This window comes from Pristiophorus japonicus, chromosome 11 (assembly GCF_044704955.1).
Source record: "Pristiophorus japonicus isolate sPriJap1 chromosome 11, sPriJap1.hap1, whole genome shotgun sequence".
Lineage (NCBI taxonomy): Eukaryota > Metazoa > Chordata > Chondrichthyes > Pristiophoridae > Pristiophorus > Pristiophorus japonicus.
The window spans coordinates 45,024,457-45,046,283 of record NC_091987.1 but is presented as its reverse complement, the minus strand read 5'-3'; the positions used below and the strand labels follow the sequence as shown (position 1 = coordinate 45,046,283).

The window sequence follows — 21,827 nt, the reverse complement described above, 5'->3', positions numbered from 1 at the left end:
ATAATTGTCAACAAACCAAAATGGGAATTAAATCACACTTTGTAATATTAATAAAGAACATGCTAACACATTTGGATCAAATTTCTGTGTCCGTTATTTTAAGATCATTAACCAGAAGATCATGTTTAAGCAGCGGATAAGGACATTTTATCCAAATGCAGTAACATGTATAACCACGGAATCATCGAGGTTTATAGTACAGAAAGAGGCCATTCGGCCTACTGTGTTTGCACCAGTACTTTGCTAGAGCAATGCAACACTAATCCTACTACCGCACTCTCTTTTCCTATAATCCTCTGCTTCAAATATTTATCCATTTTTCCCTAAACAGATGCAATTCTCTCGGCCTCAACTGTTCCCTTTGGCAAACCTTTCCATGGGCCCGCTGTGTAAAGAACATTCTCCCAGCAAGATCAGTCCCACAAGGATCACTGCTGGGACCAATGTTGTTGGCAATTTATATTAACAATTTAGATTTTGGAATGAAAAACACAATTTCTAAATTTGCAGATGACACCAAATTGGGGGGAGGGAGATAGTCAACACTGAGGAGGACTGCAACAAATTACAAGACATTAATAAACTTGCAGAATGGACAAATAATTGGCAAATGAATTTCAACACAGATAAATGTGAGGCATTACATTTTGCTAAGAAAAATAAGGAAGCCACATATTACTTGAAAAATAAGAACCTAAATGGGGTAGAAGAGTAAAGGGATCTTGGAGTACAAATACACAAATCAATAAAAGTAGTGACGCAGGTTAATAAGGTTAATAAGACCATTTAAAAAAAGCAAGCCAACCACTAGGGTTTATTTCTAGAGGGATAGAATTGAAGAGATTTACAAGGATGATACCAGAAACACGAGGTTATACCCATCAGGAAAGGATGAACAAGCCGGGTCTCTTTCTCTTGAAAAGAGAAGACTGAGGGGTGACTGAATAGAGGTCTTTAAAATTATGAAAGGTTTTGATAGAGTAGATACACAAAGTGTTTCCACTTGTGTCACCAAGAAATTAAATGGGGCTTTCAGAAGAAATGTCTTTACCCAGAGAGTGCTGAGAATGTGGAATGGTTGAAGCGAATAGCATAGATACATTTAAGGGGAGGCTAGACAAGCATTTGAGAGAAGGGAATAGAGGGTTATGGTGATAGAGTTAGATGAGGAAAGACGGACGGAGGCTCGAGTGGAGCATAAATGCCGGCGTGAACTGGTCGACCGAATGACCTGTTTCTGTGCTGTATAACCTATGTAATCTATCCTCTCTCTTACATCATACACCTCAAGACTGTCAGACACTTTATTAAACATCTTCTAAAATCCATATTCAATACATTTACTGCATTCTCTTTAACTTCCAGTTCGTCACTTCTTTATAAATCTATTACATTTATCAAACGCCACTTGCCTTTACCAAGTCCATGCTGGCGGTCCTCGATTTCTAAATAGTTACTAATTTTATCTCAACTTCTCATATTACACGGTATATTTTCAGCCCAATGATTTGCATCACAAAGGTGTTATGCTGTCACTAAACCCAGCTGCATTGCATGAGTGGTACATCATAATTAAAATGGCACAGATCTGTCATGCCATTTTCTTCCTAAAATAACAATTCCCTTTCACATTATGTTAATTAAATCTTTTGAAAAGGAGAAGGATAAATAGCGGAATTCCAAATAGGCAATCAGGATAAGCACTAATATAGTAGACCGAATATTCCATGCAGCACTGCGGCCTCAGGCTGCCAGCACCATGGAAAGGTCATAAAATACCACTAGACAGGTGAATAATATAGACCGTAATATATTAGATTAATATCACACAATTTCACTGGATTGTCTTCCAGGGGAAATTTCATGCAGTGTTGCCTTTGTGCTTTTCCCTGTGGTTATTCGTTTCCCTCAAGAGATTAAATAAGTTGTGTTGAGTCCTTGACAGTGTGAATTGCACATGATGCATTGCAAATCGTGGGCTTAATGGGCCAAATGACCTTTTTCTCATTCCCCACTTGTTAATGTTTCTATTTTCCTCATGTTTAGCTTCCACTAATAGTGGCATAATTCTAAATGCCCCATCTACTGTCACAGAATTATTCAGTTTTCATGCCAATGTTGATTTTTTTTTAATGCAAGATCACCAAACATTCAACACAGACCTGCCAGAGGTGACAACACTCATTCAGGATATAAATGTTCTGCTTGCAAACTCACTTTCACTGCAGAAAGGACCTTAGACTGCAGGATTTCTCTTCATTTGTTATCCTTAGCAGCGAGCATTGAGAGGTCTGCAGGGGTGAACAACATTGTCCCATGCCAATGTACTATCTCAATGATGTAATCTATATCTGCTGCATTAATGTGACTCCTGCCTAAGAATAGCATCCTGGTCTATCACTATTCACTATGATCTCCTGACATTTTACATCAATCTATTTCACGATTCCTTTGATTAATATTGTCTGAACTTTTCTTTCCCAATATGACTTTCCCATTAATCTCTGTCATTTATCTTGTTCCCATTTGCAAAAATGTACAGTTCAATGCCATTGCTGTACTGATACACTTTTATTTTTATCAATATTCCCCATATTGCACTTCAAAAACACACTTCTCATCTGTTAAAAAGTTTCTATGTCTTCTTATAAAAATGAGGCATCTATTTCATGGTAATTACGACAGAAGCACAGTCTTTGCCAAATCGCTATTGATTTAACGGATAAGAGTTTATAAGCCACTGCAAGTAGCCAGAAATAATAAGGTAATGTTGTTGCTTGAGATGTTGGCTTTGAAAACCAGCTTTTCTATTTCTGTCAGAGTTATCCCTTAAATAGAAATGGATAATCAGACAATTATAGGTTTTATTTGTGATTTACTAGTCAGAAATAGTTAATTCAGTACCCGCAAAACCTTAAGACGAGCAAGCAATTTTTTTAAAGCTCAAATTCACATAAAAATTACAAAATAAGTGTTTAACTAGGCACGTAATGATATCCAAATATGTACATTACCCTGTACTGACAATGGCGGCAGGTTAACAAATGAATCCAGTTTTTCCCAGGAATACGTTGGGATGGGGATACCTTCTTCCGAACTACAAGTCAGTGTGACATCATTTCCAGTGTCAACAATTCCTTGAAGTCTGCATAATGGGATAGTGGGTGGCACTGCAAAAAGAGATTGCAAAACATCAGGCCTGGAAAAAAAAATGTTAGAGCACCCATAAAACACATCTCCCAATGAAACCAATGACAGCACAGATGCAAACGGGACCATATACTGCCTGGTGAAATGCTTAGGTTTTATTGCCTCTTCAACTCCCATCATTTCAATGAGAGAAAAACCACAAAGCTCCTGCATGACTGCTCGACTCAGCGAACAAAATCATCAAGTTACATGTTTTCACATAACAATTGTTCATAATGTTAAAAATAATAAGTTCCAGAAATGTGCTCTCACTACATCTGGATCTGATATTAAAAAGTCTTTTGGACCTTGAGTTCCATAATACTGCATAACACTACAGTATCCTGTGTTAACAGGGAGAGTGACACAGTGATTGGTTCATACAAACCAGGACCTTCACTAATTCACAGATAGGCCATACGCTCAGACAGGTACTGACACTTAGGCTTCTGACTTATACTTTTACACAACTTATAAGACCATTCATGGTGTGGTTTTGTTATGTGTTAAATTCTCAAACTAGGAAGATCTCTAATGCTCAAGAACCCAATCTTGGATTCAAGAATTTAAAATATTATGCTGCAATAATACTCTCCCTCTCAATGAGGTGATTGAGAAAGGATCTCATACTGGTGTCTAAGATAATAACTGCTACAGAAAAGATAAATCCAAGATATTACTTCAAATAAAATCATGACAGTAATGCAAGAATCAATGGCTGAAAGTTCTTCTTCATAGGAAGAATGATTAACACAAAAAATGGAATTCTAGTTAGATCAATGCATGTACAAAAAAGTGGGTATCATTTAAGAAATAGAATCATACAACACAGGCTCATTGTGCCTGTGTCAGCTCTCAGAAAGAGCAATCCAATTAATACTCCCACTCCTCTGCTCTTTCCCCATAGCCCTGCAATTTTTCCCTTTTCTTTATACAATTCCCCTCTAAAAGTTATTATTGAATCTGCATTCCAGATTACCTCTAAGTCACACACCTTCCTGTCTTGGAAATATATCGCCGTTCCTTCATTATCATTGGGTCAAAATCCTGGAACTCCCTACCTAACAGCACATACTGCAGCGGTTCAAAAAGGCAGCTCACCATCACCTTCTCGAGGGCAAATCAGAATGGGCAATAAATGATGACCTTGCCAGCGATGCCCACATCCCGTGAATGAATACATTAAAAAGATCATAACATGTTGCTGTGTAAAAAAAATGTCCTCATGTTGCCTCTGGTTCTTTTGCCAATTAACTTAAATCTGTGTCCTCTGGTTACCGACCCTTCTGCCACTGTCAACAGTTTCTCCTTATTTACAATGTCAAAACCCTTCAAGATTTGGAACACCTCTTTCAAATCTTCCCTTAACCTTCTCAGATCTAAGGAGAACAATCACAGTTTCTCTAGAATTTCCATGTAATTGAAGTCTTTCATCCCTGGTATCATTCTAGTAAATCTCCTTTGCACCCTCTCTCAACCTTGACATCCTTCCTAAAGTGTGGTGCCCAGAATTGGCCACAATATTCCAACTGGGAGCAAACAAATGTCTTATAAAGGTTTAGCATCATTTTCGTGCTTTTGAACTCTTTGTCTCCATTTAGAAGGCCCAGTATCCTGTATGTCTTTTTAACAGCCTTCTCAACTTGTCCTGCCACCTTCAAAGACTTGTGTACGTACAACCCCAGATGTCTCTGTTCCTGCACACCCTTTAAAATCATACCATTTAGTTTATACAGCCACTCCTCATTCTTCCTACCAAAATTTATCATTTCACACTTCTGTGTTATATTTCATCTGCCTATTTTACCATTCTGTCTATGTCCTCCTGATGTCTGTTACTATCCTCCTCACTGTTCACTATATTGGAGTTTTATCTCATCTGCAACCTTTGCAATGAAGCCCTGTATACCCAAATCCAGGTCATCAATCTGGATCAAAAGGAGCAGTGATCTCAACACTGACCCCTGGGGGACAGCACGGCACACTTATCTCCAGTCTGAAAAAAATTTACTACTAATCTCTGCTTTCTTTCACTTAGCCAATTTCATATTCACGTGACCACTACCCCTTCGTTTGCTTTTTGACTGCAATTTTGCCAACAAGTCTATTATGTGGTACTTTATCAAATGTATTTTGAAAGTCCATATATACATCAACTGCACTACCTTCATCCACCCTCTGTTAACTCAATCAAGTTAGTCTAAAACGATTTGCCTTTAACAAATCCATGCTGGCTTTCATTTCTTAACCCATATTTTTCCAAGGGCCAATGAATCTTGTCTTGGATTAATGTCGCTAAAAGATTCTCCACCACCGACGTTAGGCTGACAGGCCTATAATTGCCAGTTTTATCCCCCTCCCCTTTTTTGAACAGGGGTATAACACTTGCAATCCTCCATTCCTCTAACACCACTTCCATATTTGAGGAGGATGGGAAGATTGTGGCCAGAGCCTTTTTCCACCCTTACTTCCAGCAGCAAAATAGCAGGGGGTTTTGATGAAGGACTGATTTCCTCTGGATGGATGAGCCACATTCAGTCAAAAAGCTGTTCTCATCCATATCTACCTTGTGATCCTTAGATATGAGGTATAATATAATTAATATTTTAGTGGCGGAACATCAATACTTTACCAACCTTTATTTTCTATTGCATTGACAAGCTGTCCAATTTGGACACCACAAATCCTTTCTTTAGTTTTTAATTGAACTCTCAGCTGTCTATTGATACATTTGGAGATCTAACACTGAATCCATGTGAATGTGCTTCACTGCACCAACAGCAGCTCTGACAACTTTACAACGCAAATGGCATTATAGGGAGACAGCATGTTTCCAGCAACAGATTAGATAATTCCTAAGTAAATAGTAACAGCTACATTTGTACAACAAAATGATTGCATAACTCTATTATAAAGGATGATATCAGGGCAGTTGTGAGAGACGATATTGGCTCTAATGAACAAAATGTTGAATCATTGTGGATGGAGATTAGAGATAGTAAGGGGAAAAAGTCACTGGTGGGCGTAGTTTATAGGCCCCCAAAAAATAACTTCACGGTGGGGCGGACAATAATCAAGGGAATAATGGAGGCAGGTGAAAAAGGAACGGCAGTAATCATGAGGGATTTTAACCTACATATCGATTGGTCAAATCAAATCGCATGGGGTAGCCTTGAGGAGGAATTCATAGAATGCATACAGGATTGTTTCTTAGAACAGTATGTTACAGAACCTACAAGGGTTAGACCTTAGATCTGGTCCTGTGTAATGAGACAGGAATATTAAACGATCTCCTAGTAAAAGACCCTCTCGGAATGAGTGATCACAGTATGGTTGAATTTGTAATACAGATTGTGGGTGAGGAAGTAGTGTCTCAAACGAGCGTACTATGCTTAAACAAAGGGGACGACAGTGGGATGAGGGCAGAGTTGGCTAAAGTATACTGGGAACACAGACTAAATGGTGGCACAATTGAGGAACAGTGGAGGACTTTTAAGGAGCTCTTTCATAGTGCTCAACAAAAATATATTCCAATGAAAAAGAAGGGCGGTAAGAGAAGGGATAACCAGCCGTGGATAATCAAGGAAATAAAGGAGAGTATCAAATTAAAAACCAATGCGTATCAGGTGGCCAAAGTTAGTGGGAAACTAGAAGATTGGGAACATTTTAAACGACAGCAAAGAATGACTAAGAAAGCAAAAAAGAAGGGGAAGATAGATTACGAATGTAAACTTGCGCAAAACATAAAAAGATAGTAAAAGCTTTTACCGATATATAAAATGGAAAAGAGTGACTAAAATAAATATTGGTCCCTTAGAAGATGAGAAAGGGGATTTAATAATGGGAAATGTGGAAATGGCTGAGACCTTAAACAATTATTTTGCTTCGGTCTTCACAGTGGAAGACACAAAAACCATGCCAAAAATTGCTGGTCATGGGAATGTGGGAAGGGAGGACCTTGAGACAATCACTATCACTAGGGGGGGGTAGTGCTGGACAGGCTAATGGGACTCAAGATAGACAAGTCCCCTGGTCCTGATGAAATGCATCCCAGGGTATCAAAAGAGATGGTGGAAGTTATAGCAGATGCATTCGTTATAATCTACCAAAATTCTCTGGACTCTGGGGAGGTGCCATCGGATTGGAAAGCAGCTAATGTAACACCTCTGTTTAAAAAAAGGGAGCAGACAAAAGGCAGGTAACTATAGGCCGGTTAGTTTAACATCTGTAGTGGGGAAAATGCTTGAAGCTATCATTAAGGAAGAAATAGCGGGACATCTCGATAGGAATAGTGCAATCAAGCAGACGCAACATGCATTCATGAAGGGGAAATCATGTGTAACTAACTTACTGGAATTCTTTGAGGATATAACGAGCATGGTGGATAGAGATGTACCGATGAATATGGTGTATTTAGATTTCCAAAAGGCATTCGGTAAGGTGCCACACAAAAGGTTACTGCAGAAGATAAAGGTACGCGGTGTCAGAGGAAATGTATTAGCATGGATCGAGAACTGGCTGGCTAACAGAAAGCAGAGTCGGGAAAAATGGGTACTTTTCGGGTTGGAAATCGGTGGTTAGTGGTGTGCCACAGGGATCGGTGCTGGGACCACAACTGTTTACAATATACATAGGTGACCTGGAAGAGGGGACAGAGTGTAGTGTAACAAAATTTGCAGATGACACAAAGATTAGTGGGAAAGCAGGTTGTGTAGAGGACACAGAGAGGCTGCAAAGAGCTTCAGATAGGTTAAGAGAATGAGCTAAGGTTTGGCAGATGGAATACAATGTCAGAAAATGTGAGGTAATCCATCTTGGGGAAAAAAAAAACAGTAAAAGGGAATATTATTTGAATGGGGAGAAATTACAACATGCTGCAGTGCAGAGGGACCTGGGGGTCCTTGTTCATGAAACTCTTTTGGAGTTTACCTGAAAAAACATAAACATTAATCCGTGCCACCCGCCCTGGATGACACACCAGACATTTACAAGGCCCTTTTTTCCTTTTTTTTTTGTTTTTCTTTTTTTTTTTGTTTGTTTTTTGGGCACTAATATCACTTTTTTTTTCCGTGCCCCCTATAAAAGGGGAGGGGGACACTAAAAGCACCGGCAATTAAAACAAATTAAACTTTAAAACGTAAAATCAAATTAAAATTTGGTTGCCGGGCGTGATGATGCACTCCAGTCCCTCTGGTGCCCACCTCTCGCGGAAGGCCGCGAGCGTACCGGTGGACACCGCGTGCTCCATCTCCAAGGACACCCTGGACCGGATGTAAGAGCGGAAGAGAGGCAGGCAGTCAGGTTGAACGACCCCCTCGACCGCCCGCTGCCTGGACCGGCTGATGGTCCTTGTTCATGAATCCCAAAAAGTTAGTTTGCAGGTGCAGCAGGTAATAAGGAAAGCGAATGGGATGTTGGCCTTCATTGAGAGAGGGATGGAGTACAAAAGCAGGGAGGTCCTGCTGCAACTGCATAGGCTATTGGTGAGGCCGCACCTGGAGTACTGCGTGCAGTTTTGGTCACCTTACTTAAGGAAGGATATTCTAGCTTTGGAAGGGGTACAGAGACGATTCACTAGGCTGATTCTGGAGATGAGGGGGTTACCTTATGATGATAGATTGAGTAGACTGGGTCTTTACTCATTGGGAGTTCAGAAGGATGAGGGGTGATCTTATAGAAACATTTAAAATAATGAAAGGGATAAACAAGATAGAGGCAGAGAGGTTGTTTCCACTGGTCGGGGAGACTAGAACTAGGGGGCACAGCCTCAAAATACGGGGGAGCCAATTTAAAACCGAATTGAGAAGGAATTTCTTCTCCCAGAGCGTTGTGAATCTGTGGAATTCTCTGCCCAAGGAAGCAGTTGAGGCTAGCTCATTGAATATATTCAAATCACAGATAGATAGATTTTTAACCAATAAGGGCATTAAGGGCTATGGGGAGCGGGCGGGTAAGTGGAGCTGAGTCCACGGCCGTGATCTTGTTGGGTGGCGGAGCAGGCTCGAGGGGCTAGATGGCCTACTCCTGTTCCTAATTCTTATGTTCTTATGTTCTTATTAATGTTGGGGAAGTCCAGAACCAGGGGTCACAGTCTAAGTCTAAGGATAAGGGGTAAGCCATTTAGGACCGAGATGAGGAGAAACTTCTTCAACCAGAGAGTGGTGAACCTGTGGAATTCTCTACCACAGAAAGTTGTTGAGGCCAATTCATTAAATATATTCAAAAAGGAGTTAAGATGTAGTCCTTACTACTAGGGGGAATCAAGGGGTATGGCGAGAAAGCAGGAATGGGGTGCTGAAGTTGCATGTTCAGCCATGAACTCATTGAATGGCGGTGCAGACTCGAAGGGCCGAATAGCCTACTCCTGCACCTATTTTCTATGTTTCTACAACATGTAGTCCACAGTATCAGCTACATATCCTGCTGGTACACTTCTCTGCACCATTTAGAATTAAAAATATTTGTGAAACGCTGACTATATTAACATTGAATGCACTGGTGTGCTTGTCATTTAAATTATACTCTGCGCTGTAGAAGGTAGCCTGGCTATGGTGCATCCCCTACTTAATGCTCTATGCTATAAACATGGTACTGATCAGAAATTTATTATTTTAATACACTTGCTGGTTCCTCGGCTGTACGTATAAATTCTTGTTACCCAGTGGAGGATGGATGAAAAGGTATAACAGATTCCATTATTTGCATATTGTGTTACAGGGAGAGATTTCCTCCGCCCGCTCTTTGTAGCAAAATTGTGCACGAGTTCTTTACACTCACATTCACGATTTCACAAAGAATATGCAGAGGAGATCATCCCCCATAATTATTAAAGACAATATCAAAGTCATGAAACTGCCTGCAATAAATTGAAAACAGCTTTTTGATTATTTTAAACATTCAATTGCAGCATACAGAGGATAATCATGCTGAGCCATTGGATAAAGATTCTACACAACCCTCGTTGCATTGATATCATTGACTTATTTATCTTTATCCAGTGAAATATCAAGTCTTCTTCATGCACTCACCAGATAAATACAATGCTGCTGCAGCAATGAGATTTGTATCAGCTCCTGTTGTTATTTCATGCTTATATCAATATACTCCAATATTTGGCTATACAAAAAAACAGCACTAAAGAAATGCTTTCACAACCCTAAGAGACTTGGGAGACCTGTGGAAGGGAATGGCAACCACCGATTGCGACCAAAGAGCTGTGCAAGCTATCAAAGTGACAAGAAGAAACATAATGGGCTCAATTTTTCCCCCTACACCGTTTTTTGGCATAATGCCAGAGTTATGTCCATTTTATTTGGCCCAGACTACTCCAAAAAAAAAAAATAAGTAGCAAGTTTCCCCGTTCTATTTCTTTGAAATTGGCGCCACGCAGCCTGTCCTTTAGCTTCAGGGGTTGGAGCCAAATGTCTGTGCCGAAAAAACGATGCCCCCCCTTCTACACATATGTGATTGTTATGGGCACGCATGCCCAGTACAGCTCCTGGTGTGCATTTGGCCATTTTTAAAGAGCCAGTTGTGAGCGAGAACATTAATTCTCATTGGAAAAATCGGAGCTGCAATACAAGATGCAATGCGGCTCAAGGATCAAGAATTTCTTACAGGATGAAGTGGATGCACTAGTTATTATAATTGAGGCCAGATGGCACGAACTGGGCACCAGCAGAGGTCACATAAAAGTTTCATCAAAGGAAATGAAGAAATGCTGGAACCAACTTGCAGATTACTGTGCAATGGTGACCACCCCGAGGTCTGGAGGCTTGTGCAAAAAGAAGTGGCAGGACCTTGGTCAAGTAGTTAGTGTAAGTAATATTTTCATTTATTCAATGGAATTGCAATTCTAAATGTGACCATCTGTATGTCCCACCCAGCAGAAAGACACCCTCTCTAAAAAGTTATATTTTCATCTTTGCAGAGGAAAGTGGCACACAACAAAAAGGGAAATAACTCGAACAAGGAGGAGGATCGGCAAATCTGCAGCCACTGACACATTTGGAAGACAGGATCGCTGCTTTGATGGGTCCTGCCTGGAGAAAAGGAACCACCACTGCACAAGCTGGGCCCACACTTGAGGGAGAGGATAAGTCCTGCAAATTCCACTGTCTGGCTTTGCTAAAAGTTAATTACTAGCCCTGGCTACTCATGCTTCGGTCCATGGGGATGTCTTAGTCAGCTACGTTTCGGTTGATGCAATGTGTTATCATTTATCGTAGTCCTTCAAATCAGCCTGCTGTCTGCACTGTGTGAGCCTACTCATGCCACCCACCCTGCCTCTCCTCTGCTGATAACCATTTGTCTGTTCTGTTATATTTGCAGAACTTGAGGCCAACCCTGGTGATGCAGAAGATGATTCAGACACGAATGAGCCTGAAGAGGAGAACATCTTCCAATCCAAATTTCAAGACCAAGAGCATGGGGCTGAGGGGGAAGGGGAGGTGATAGATGAAGCCCCCACTGTTGTACTCACTCTGGAGGAGGTGCAGATGCCGCCCATCGAGGTGCTAGCCCCTTTCCTGAGTGGTACGAGTGTTGTTGGGACATTCAATGATTTCCCACAGTCCGAGGCTGGGGATTCCAGTGGATTGCAACGAGGCACACCGAGGGCCCCATTGTCCGAGGCTGCGGGTCCCAGTGGGATGCAACGAGGCACACCCAGGGCCCCACCCACCAAGGCTGCGGATCCCAGAGGGATGCAGCGAGCCACACCCAGGGTGAGGAGGGGAAGGAGAGCTCGACAGCGCTCTCCCGAGGTACAGGATCTAACAGATGTGGTTCAGATGATGGCACTGAGTGCGGAGAGCACTGACCTTACACGATCACTCCTAGACGCGATCAGTGGGGTAGGTGATGAGGTAACGGGACTGTCGAGAGAAGTAACAATGCTCTCACGAGAAATGGGAACACTGTCCAGGAACATGAGGGAGGGAATATCTCAGGCAGCTGATACAATGTCAGTGCACATAGGAGGGAATGTCGCAGGTAGTTGAGAGACTGTCAGGAACATGAGGGAGGTAATGTTGGAGTTAGCTGCTGCAATAAGGGAACATGCCAGACCCCAGGGGCATTGACAGAATCAACTGTCACTCCCATTCCAATCCCCAGACCAGCCTTTGAAGAGGCCCAAGCCAGGCTTTCCACTGTACCGCCACCGCCCCCCTCCCCCACCACCCACCCACTCCACCCTCTCCACCACCCACCCCCCCTCCCCACCTCCGCCCCCCCCTCGCCCCCCCTCCCGACCCCACCTCCGCCCCCCACCACCCACCCCACCTCTGCCCCTCCTCCCCCCACCCCACCTCCACCCCCCCCTCCCCCACCACCCACCCCACCTCCGTCCTGCCCCCCGTCCCCCCACCCACCCAACCTCCGTCCTCTCCCCCCCCATCCACCCAACCCACCTGCATCCTCTCCCCCCCCCATCCACCCAACCCACCTCCATCCTCTCCCACCCCCCCCCACCCAACCCACCTCCGTCCTCTCCCCCCCCCCCCACCCAACCCACCTCCGTCCTCTCCCCCCCCCCCCACTCCCACCCACCGCCACCCCCTCTACCTCCGCCACCCCCACCCACCAATCAAGAAGTGCACATTACCCTATTACCAGAGATGTTTGAAAGAATAAGTATGGCACCAACCCGAGAAACGTTGCGCCACGCCTGCGGGTAGGGATGGAGTCAACATAGAAAATAGGTGCAGGAGCAGGCCATTCGGCCCTTCGAGCCTGCACCACCATTGAATATGATCATGGCTGATCATGCAACTTCAGTACCCCACTCCTACCTTCTCTCCATACCCCCTGATCCCTTTAGCCGTAAGGGCCAATCTAACTCCCTTTTGAATATATCTAAAGAACTGGCCTCAACAACTTTCTGAGGTAGAGAATTCCACAGGTTCACAATTCTCTGAGTGAAGAAGTTTCTCCTCATCTCAGTCATAAATGGCTTACCCCTTATCCTTAGACTGTGTCCCCTGGTTCTGGACGTCCCCAACATCGGGAACATTCTTCTTGCATCTAACCTGTCCAATCCCGTCAGAATTTTATATTTCTGAGATCCCCTCTCATTCTTCTAAATTCCAGTGAATACAAGCCTAGTCGATCCAGTTTTTCTTCATATGTCAGTCCTGTCATCCTGGGAATCAATCAGTCTGGTGAACCTTCGCTGCACTCCCTCAATAGCAAGAATGTCCGTCCTCAGATTAAGAGACCAAAACTGTACACAATATTCAAGGTGTGGCCTCACCAAGACTCTGTACAACTGTGGTAAGACCTCCCTGCTCCTATACTCAAATCCTCTCGCTATGAAGACCAACATGCCATTTGCCTTCTTCACCGCCTGCTGTACCTGTATGCCAACTTTCAATGACTGATGTACCATGACACCCAGGTCTCATTGCACCTCCCCTTTTACTAATCTGTTACCATTCAGATAATAATCTGCCTTCCTGTTTTTACCACCAAAGTGGATAACCTCACATTTATCTACATTATAACGCATCTGCTATGTATTTGCCCACTCACCTAACCTGTCCAAGTCACCCTGCAGCCTCTTAGCATCCTCCTCACAGCTCACCCAGCTTAGTGTTATCTGCAAACTTGGAGATATTACATTCAATTCCTTTGTCTAAATCATTAATGTATATTGTAACTAGCTGGGGTCCCAGTACTGAACCTTGTGGGACCCCACTAGTCACTGCCTGTCATTCTGAAAAGGACCCGTTTATTCCTACTCTTTGCTTCCTGTCTGCCAACCAGTTCTCTATCCACGTCAGTACATTATCCCTAATACCATGTGCTTTAATTTTGCACATCAATCTTGTGTGGGACCTTGTCAAAAGCCTTTTGAAAGTCTAAATGCACCACATCCACTGGCTCCCCCTTGTCCACTCTACTAGTTACATCCTCAAAATATTCTAGAAGATTTGTCAAGCATTATTTCCCTTGCATAAATCCATGCTGACTTGGACCGATCTGTCACTGCTTTCCAAAAGCGCTGCTATTACATCTTTAATAATTGATTCCAACATTTTCCCTACCACCGATGTCAGGCTGACCAGTCTATAATTCCGTTTTCTCTCTCCCTCAATTTTTAAAAAGTGGGGTTACACTAGCTACCCTCCAGTCCATAGGAATTGATCCAGAGTCTGTAGAATGTTGGAAAATGACCACCAATGCATCCACTATTTATAGGGCCACTTCCTTAAGTACTCTGGGAAGCAGACTGTCAGGCCCTGGGGATATATCAGTCCTCAATCCCATCAATTTTCCTAAAACAATTTGCTGACTAATAAGGATTTCCTTTAGTTCCTCCTTCTCGCTAGACCCTCGGTCCCCTAGTATTTCCGGAAGGTTATTTGTGTCTTCCTTAGTGAAGACAGAACCAAAGTATTTGTTCGATTGGTCTGCCATTTCTTTGCTCCCCATTATAAATTCGCCTGATTCTGACTGTAAGGGACCTACATTTGTCTTCACTAATCTTTTTCTCTTCACGTAACTGTAGAAGCTTTTGCAGTCAGTTTTTAATGTTCCCTGCAAGCTTACTCTCATTCTATTTTCCCTCTCCTAATCTAGAAAGCGAATCTGTAAGACAGAGGAAACAGCGATTAGTATGTCGTAAGCAAGGAGGTCTTCCTGTGCTGAATGGTATATACTTTAATGCAAGGAGTATAACGAATAAGGCAGATGAGCTAAGAGCACAGGTAGACACTTGGGAGTATGATATTATAGCCATTACAGAAACATGGCTGAAAGAAGGGTAGGTTTTGCAGATTAATATTCCTGGCTACAGGATTTTTAGACAAGATAGAGAGAGGTTAAAAGGGGGGGGGGGGGGGCGGTTGGGGTACTAATTAAAGAACCTATTACAGCGGTGAGAAGGGATGGTATGTTAGAAGGATCATTAATTGACGCCATATGAGTCGAATTGAAAATAAAAAAGGGGCGATCACACTGCTGGGAGTGTATTATAGACCCCCAAACAGTGGGAGGAAGATAGAGGAGCAAATATGTAGCCAAACTGCTGTGAAGTCTAAAAACCATAGGATAGTAATAGTAGGGGATTTTAACTATCTAAATATTGATTGGGACAAATTTAGTGAGAAGGGTATAGAGAGTGTGGAATTCTTGAAATGCATTCGAGAACTTTTTTTAGTCAGCATGTAGCAAGCCCAACACGAGGGGGCGGTCTTGGATTTAGTTTTGGGGAATGAAGCTGGGCAGGTCGAAGGGGTATTATTGGGGGAGCATTTGGGTGCCAATGACCATAATTCAGTCAGATTTAAGTTGGTTATGGATAAGGTCAAGAATAGGCCTGGAATAAAAGTTCCGAATTGGTGAAAGCTAATTTTGCTAAGTTAAGGAGTAATTTGGCCACAGTGGACTGGAAACAGTTACATGTGGATAAATCGGTGTCGGAATAGTGGGAGGCATTCAAGGAGTAGATCCGAAAGGTTCAGGCCAAACATGCGCCCTTAAAGAAAAAAGCTGGGAAAAATAATTCTAGAGTCCCCTAAATGTCTAGGGACTTACAGGGGAGGATTAAGAAAAAAAGGGACGCTTATGTCACATATCAACGGCTAAATACTTTAGAATCTTTAGAGGAATAGAGAAAGATGAGGCAAAATTAAAAAGGATATTAGGAATGCTAAGAGAGAGCACAAGAAATTCTTGGCCAGTAAAATTAAGGAAAACCCAAAGATGTTCTAGAAATATATTACGAGTAAGAGGGTAACTAAGGAAAGGGTAGGGCCTATTAGAGACCTTGGGCCCAAATATCCGCCCTCTGGAAAAACGCCGCATCTCGATAAGGTGCACGACTTTCTGGAAGAAAAAGGACGCCGAAAACTTACCTTGCGATTCTCCGGTCTCCTCAGGATGTCTTCATGCTCGGCGTGGCGCAAGGTCCCGGCGCTGAAAGCAGTGCTGGGACCTCTGCACATGCGCGCTAGAGTGTGCGTGCATGTGCAGTAGCTCCAGGCCCCCGAGGCTGCGTGGGAGGGGCCCGACCCTAGCCCTGGCCGAACGGGCTCACCTGGCGAAGTTCGGACGGAACCTCCATCCCGTTCAGCCCCCTCCCTCCCGTTCAGCCTTCCTACCCTCTTCTCTTCCCCTACTCTTCCACCCCTCCCTGTCGTCGGGGCGCGCGCGAAGTGTTGTCGGCGGCGGCGGCGGCGGCAGTGGCCCGTTCAGCCTCTCCCCTCCTCCCTGTTCAGCCACACCCCACCTCCCCTTCTTCCCCCCCTCCATGTGTCGTCGGCGAGACCCGTCCGGCATCTCGCTGGGGGCGGGGCCCGCCCGAAGTGTCATTGGCGGCGGCCCAACCTGGCCAGCCTCTCCACACTCCTCCCCCTCTCCCTCCCCGACCCACCCCCCTCACCTGGCTGTTAGAAACACAGAGCCACTGACAGGGACAGAGAGAGACAGACACTGCAGGGGGGGGGGGGGGGGCGCGCGGGGGGCGCATCCCAGCATGCTGTTGGAGAGCTCACGGTGCTGCAGTAGGTGAGCAGAAATAATTTTTTATTTATTGATTGATTTTTAATTTTTTTTAATATATTTTATTTTTTAATTTTTTTTGATTGATTTATTGGTTGATTTATTGATTTATTTATCATTTATTATTGGTGATGGCTCTTTATTTGTAAAAGTGAAGTGTTTAATGTTTGTAAACTTCCCTCCCTCCACCCCCATCTCTCGTTCCCTACGCCTGATTTATAAATGTAGGCAAGGTTTTTCTGAGCATACAAAAATCTACACTTGCTGCATTCTAAATAAGTTTGGAGTAAGTTTTCGCTGCTTAAACTTGCAAAACAGGTGTAAGTGGCTGGACACACCCCCTTTTGAAAAAATAATCTGTTCTAAAATGAAACTATTCTAACTCACTAGAACTGGAGCAAACTAAATGCCGAGAATTGCAATTTCTAAGATGCTCCATTCTAAACTAGTTGCTTCAATAAAACTCGAGTCCCATGAGGGTAATCTTTGCGAGGAGGCGGAAGATGTTGGTAGGGTTCTTAACGAATACTTTGCATCTGTTTTCACAAAGGAAAGAGGTAATGCAGATACTGCTATAGAGGAGGAATATGATATTCTGGATGAAATAAATATAGTGAGAGAGGAAGCATTAAGGGGTTTAGCAGCTTTGAAAGTAGATAAGTCCCCACGCCCGGATGAAATGCATCATAGGTTGTTGAGCGAAGTAAAAGAGGAAATAGCAGGGGCCTTGACCATCATTTTCCAGTCCTCTTTGGATACGGGCATGGTGCCAGAGGATTGGAGGACTGCTAATGCAGTACCCTTGTTTAAGAAGGGAAAAAGGGATAGGTCGAGTAATTGCAGGCCTGTCAGCCTAACGCAGTGGTGGGAAAATTATTGGAAAAAATCCTGAAAGACAGGATAAATCTGCATTTGGATAGGCAAGGATTAATTAGGGGCAGTCAGCACGGATTTGTTAAGGGAAAATCATGTTTGACGAACCTGATTGAATTTTTTGAGGAGGTAACCAAGAGGATCGATGAGGGTAGTGCGGACGACGTAGTATATATGGACTTTAGCAAGGCTTTTGATAAGCTCCCGCATGGTAGACTGGTCATGAAGGTTAAAGTCCATGGGATCCAGGGCAAAGTGACAAGTTGGATCCAAAATTGGCTTGGAGATAGGAAGCAAAGATGGATGTTTGTGTGACTGAAAGGATGTTTCCAGTGGGGATCCGCAGGGCTCAGTCCCTTGCTTTTTGTGGTATATATCAACGATTTAGATTTGAATATAGGGAGTATGATTAAGACGTTTGCAGACGACACTAAAATTGGCTGTGTGGTTGATAATGAAGAGGAAAGTCATGGGCTCTAGGAGGATATCAATCTGGTCAGGTGGGCAGAGCAGTGGCAAATGAAATTTAATTCAGAGAAATGTGAGGTGATGCACTTTGGCAGAGCTAATAAGGAAAGGGTGTACACATTAAGCGGTAGGCCACTTAATAGTGCAGATGAACAAAGGGACCTTGGAGTGCTTGTCAACAGATCCGTGAAAGTAGCAGGCCAGGTGAATAAGGTGGTTAAGGCGGCATACGGAATGCTTGCCTTTATTGGCCAAGGCATAGAATATAAGAGCAGGGAGGTTATGCTTAAATTATATAATACTTTGGTTAGGCCACAGCTAGAGTACTGCGCGCAGTTCTGGTCACCGTCTTATAGGAAGGACATGATTACACTAGAGAAGGTGCAGAGGAGATTTACTAGGATGCTGTCTGGAATGGAGAATCTTAGTTATGGAGAGATTGGATAGGCTGGGTTTGTTCTCATTGGAACAGAGGAGGTTGAGACCTCATCAAGGTGTACAAAATATTGAGGGGCCTGGACATAGTGGATAGTAAGGGTCTATTTCCATTGGTGGACGGGTCTATTAAGAGAGGGCATAGTTTTAAGGTGGTTGGTGGAAGGTTTAGAGGATATTTGAGGAGGGGCTTCTTTACGGAGAGGGTTGTGGAGAACTGGAACTCGCTGCCTGGAAGGGTGGTGGATGCAGAAACCCTCACCACTTTTAAGAGATGGTTGGATGGGCACTTGAAGTGCCGTAACCTGCAAGGTTACGGACCTAGAGCTGGTAATTGGGATTAGACTAGATGACCGTTTGTTGGACAGTGCAGATATAATGGTAAGTACTGCAGGGAATAGAAAACAGCCAGGGTGATCTCCTGGACTAGTTTTGATCGCCTGGATGGGCCAAGGAGGAACTTCCCCAGATTTTTTCTCCCTAAATTGGTTTGGGTTTTTAAATCTGGTTTTTTGCCTCTCCCAGGAGATCACATGGCTCCAGTTGGGGTGGAGTGTAGATGTTTTTAGTACAAGGGGTGTTGGGCGGACTGGTTGGGCTGGGTGCTCTTTGCCTTTCCCTTATTGTTCATGGGTTTGTATGTAACCTTTAGGGCTGCTGACGAAGGGCCGTGCGGCTCTTTGTCGGCCGGCGCAGACACGATGGGCCGAAATGGCCTCCTCCTGCGCTGTACGTTTCTATGTTTCGAATTAAACCCTTTGTCCTCCTCTGCTGAATTCTAAATTTCTCCCAGTCTTCAGGATTGCAGCTTTTTTTGGCCACTTCACATGCCTCTTCCTTGGATTTAACATGATCCCCAATTTCACTTGATAGCCACGATTGAGCCACCGTCCCCTTTTTATTTTTATGCCAGACAGGGATGTACAATTGTTGAAGTTCATTCTTGTGATCTTTAAATGTCTGCCATTGCCTATCCACTGTCAACCCGTTAACTATCATTCGCCAATCTATCCTAGCCAATTCACGTCTCATACCGTTGAAGTTACCTTTCTTTAAGTTCAGGACTCTAGTCTCTGAATTAACTGTGTCACTCTCCATCTTAATGAAGAATTCTACCATATTATGGTCACTCTTCCCCAAGGGGCCTCGCACAACAAGATTGTTAATTAATCCTTTCTCATTACACAACACCCAGTCTAGGATGGCCAGCTCTCTAGTTGGTTCCTCGACTTATTGGTCTAGAAAACCACCCCTTATACACTCCAGGAAATCCTCCTCCACCGTATTTCTACCAGTTTAGCCCAATCTATATGTAGATTAAAGTCACTCATGATAACTGCTGTACATTTATTGCATGCATCCCTAATTTCCTGCTTGATGCCATCCCCAACCTCACGATGACTGTCTGTACACAACTCCCACTAGCGTTTTCTGCCCTTTGGTATTCTGCAGCTCTACTCATACAGATTCCACCTCATCCATGCTAATGTCCTTCCTTACTGCTGCATTAATCTCTTTAACCAACAATGCTACCCCACCTCCTTTTCCTTTCAGTCTATCGTTCTGAATATTGAACACCCCTGGATGTTGAGTTCCCAGCCTTGGTCACACTGGAGCCATGTCTCCATAATCCCAATTACATCACATCCGTCAACAGCTATCTGCACAGTTAGTTCATCCACCTTATTATGAATGTTCATCGCATTGAGACATAGAGCCATCAGGCTTGTTTTTTTAACGCTCTTTGTCCTTTTCGAATTATATTGTAATGTGGCCCTTTTTGATTTTTGCCTTTGATTTTTCTGCCCTCCACTTCTACTTTTCTCCTTTATACCTTTTGCTTCCGACCCCATTTTACTTCCCTCTGTCTCACTGCATAGGTTCCCATCCCCATGCCATATTAGTTTAAATCCTCCCCAACAGCACTAGCAAACACTCCCCCGAGGACATCAGTTCCAGTCCTGCCCAGGTGCAGACCGTCCGGTTTGTACTGGTCCCACCTCTCCCAGATCCGGTTCCAATGTCCCAGGAATTTGAATCTCTCCCTCTTGCACCTTTCCTCAAGCCACGTTTTCATCCTAGCTATTCTGCTATTTCTACTCTGACTAGCACGTGGCACTGGTAGCAATCCTGAGATTACAACCTGAGGTCCTACTTTTTAATTTAACACCTCGCTCCCTATATTCAGCTTGTAGGATCTCACCCCGCTTTTTACCTATATCGTTGGTACCTATATGTACCACGACAACTGGCTGTTCACTCTCCCCCTCCAGAATGCCCTGCAGCCACTCCGAGACATCCTTGACCCTTGCACCAGGAAGGCAACATACCATCCTGGAGTCTCGTTTGCGGCCGCAGAAACACCTATTTATTCCCCTTACAATAGAATCCCCTACCACTATAGCTCTCCCACTCTTTTTCCTGCCTTCCTGTGCAGCAGAGCCACCCATGGTGCCATGAACTTGGCTGCTGCTGCCCTCCCGTGATGAGCCATTTCTCCCAACAGTACCCAAGGTAGTATATCTGTTTTGGAGGGAGGAGATGACTGCAGGGGACCCCTGCACTACCTTCCTTCCACTGCTCTTCCTGATGGTCACCCATTCCCTATCTGCCTATTGAAGAATGGAAGAGCTATACTAGTAGGGGATTCAATAGTCAGGGGAGCAGACAGGCGTTTCTGCGGCCGCAGACATAACTTCAGGATGATATGTTACCTCCCTGGTGCCAGGGTCAAGGATGTTACCGAGCGGCTGCAGGGCCTTCTGGGGGGCGGGGTGGGGGTGGCGGGGGGGGAAAAGAGGGTGAATAGCCAGAGGTCGTTGTCCATATTGGGATCAATGACACAGGTAGAAAGCGGGATGAGGTCCTGCAGGCAGAGTTTAGGGAGTTAGGAGAGAGATTAAAAAGCAGGATCTCTAAAGGTAGTAATCTCCAGATTACTCCCGGTGCCACAAGCTAGTGAGTACAGAAATAGGAGGATAACGAAGATGAATGTGTGGCTGGAGGGATGGTGCAGGAGGGTGGGCTTTCGATTCCTGAGACATTGGGACCGCTTCTGGGGGAGGTGGGACCTGTACAAGCCGGATGGGTTGCACCTCAGAGCCGGTACCAATATCTTTGCGGGGGGGTTTGCTCGTGCTGTTGGGGAGCGATTAAAATAGCTTGGCGGGGGATGGGAACCCGAGAATAGATTCAGGAGGGAGGGGAGTAAAGCTGGAATTAGAAAGCAAAAATGTAGAAAGTGAGTTTGAAGGACAGAGGAAACAAACAGGAAAAAAGGGTAAAAAAACAAATTTAAAAGCTCTTTGTCTAAATGCACATAGCATTTGTAACAAAAAAGGTGAGTTGACGGCACA

General features: G+C 43.9%; 1 protein-coding gene across 4 annotated transcripts in view; it reads right to left on the bottom strand.

Moving 5' to 3' along the window:
* The window catches only part of igsf11 (immunoglobulin superfamily member 11), a 344,662-nt gene that overhangs the window by 42,644 nt on the left and 280,191 nt on the right, over window positions 1–21,827 (bottom strand). For all 4 annotated transcript variants that reach the window (XM_070893379.1, XM_070893383.1, XM_070893382.1 and 1 more), the window contains one exon: window positions 3,015–3,170. In XM_070893379.1, the coding sequence (XP_070749480.1) occupies window positions 3,015–3,170 (156 nt within the window). The remainder of the gene's footprint in view (window positions 1–3,014; window positions 3,171–21,827) is intronic.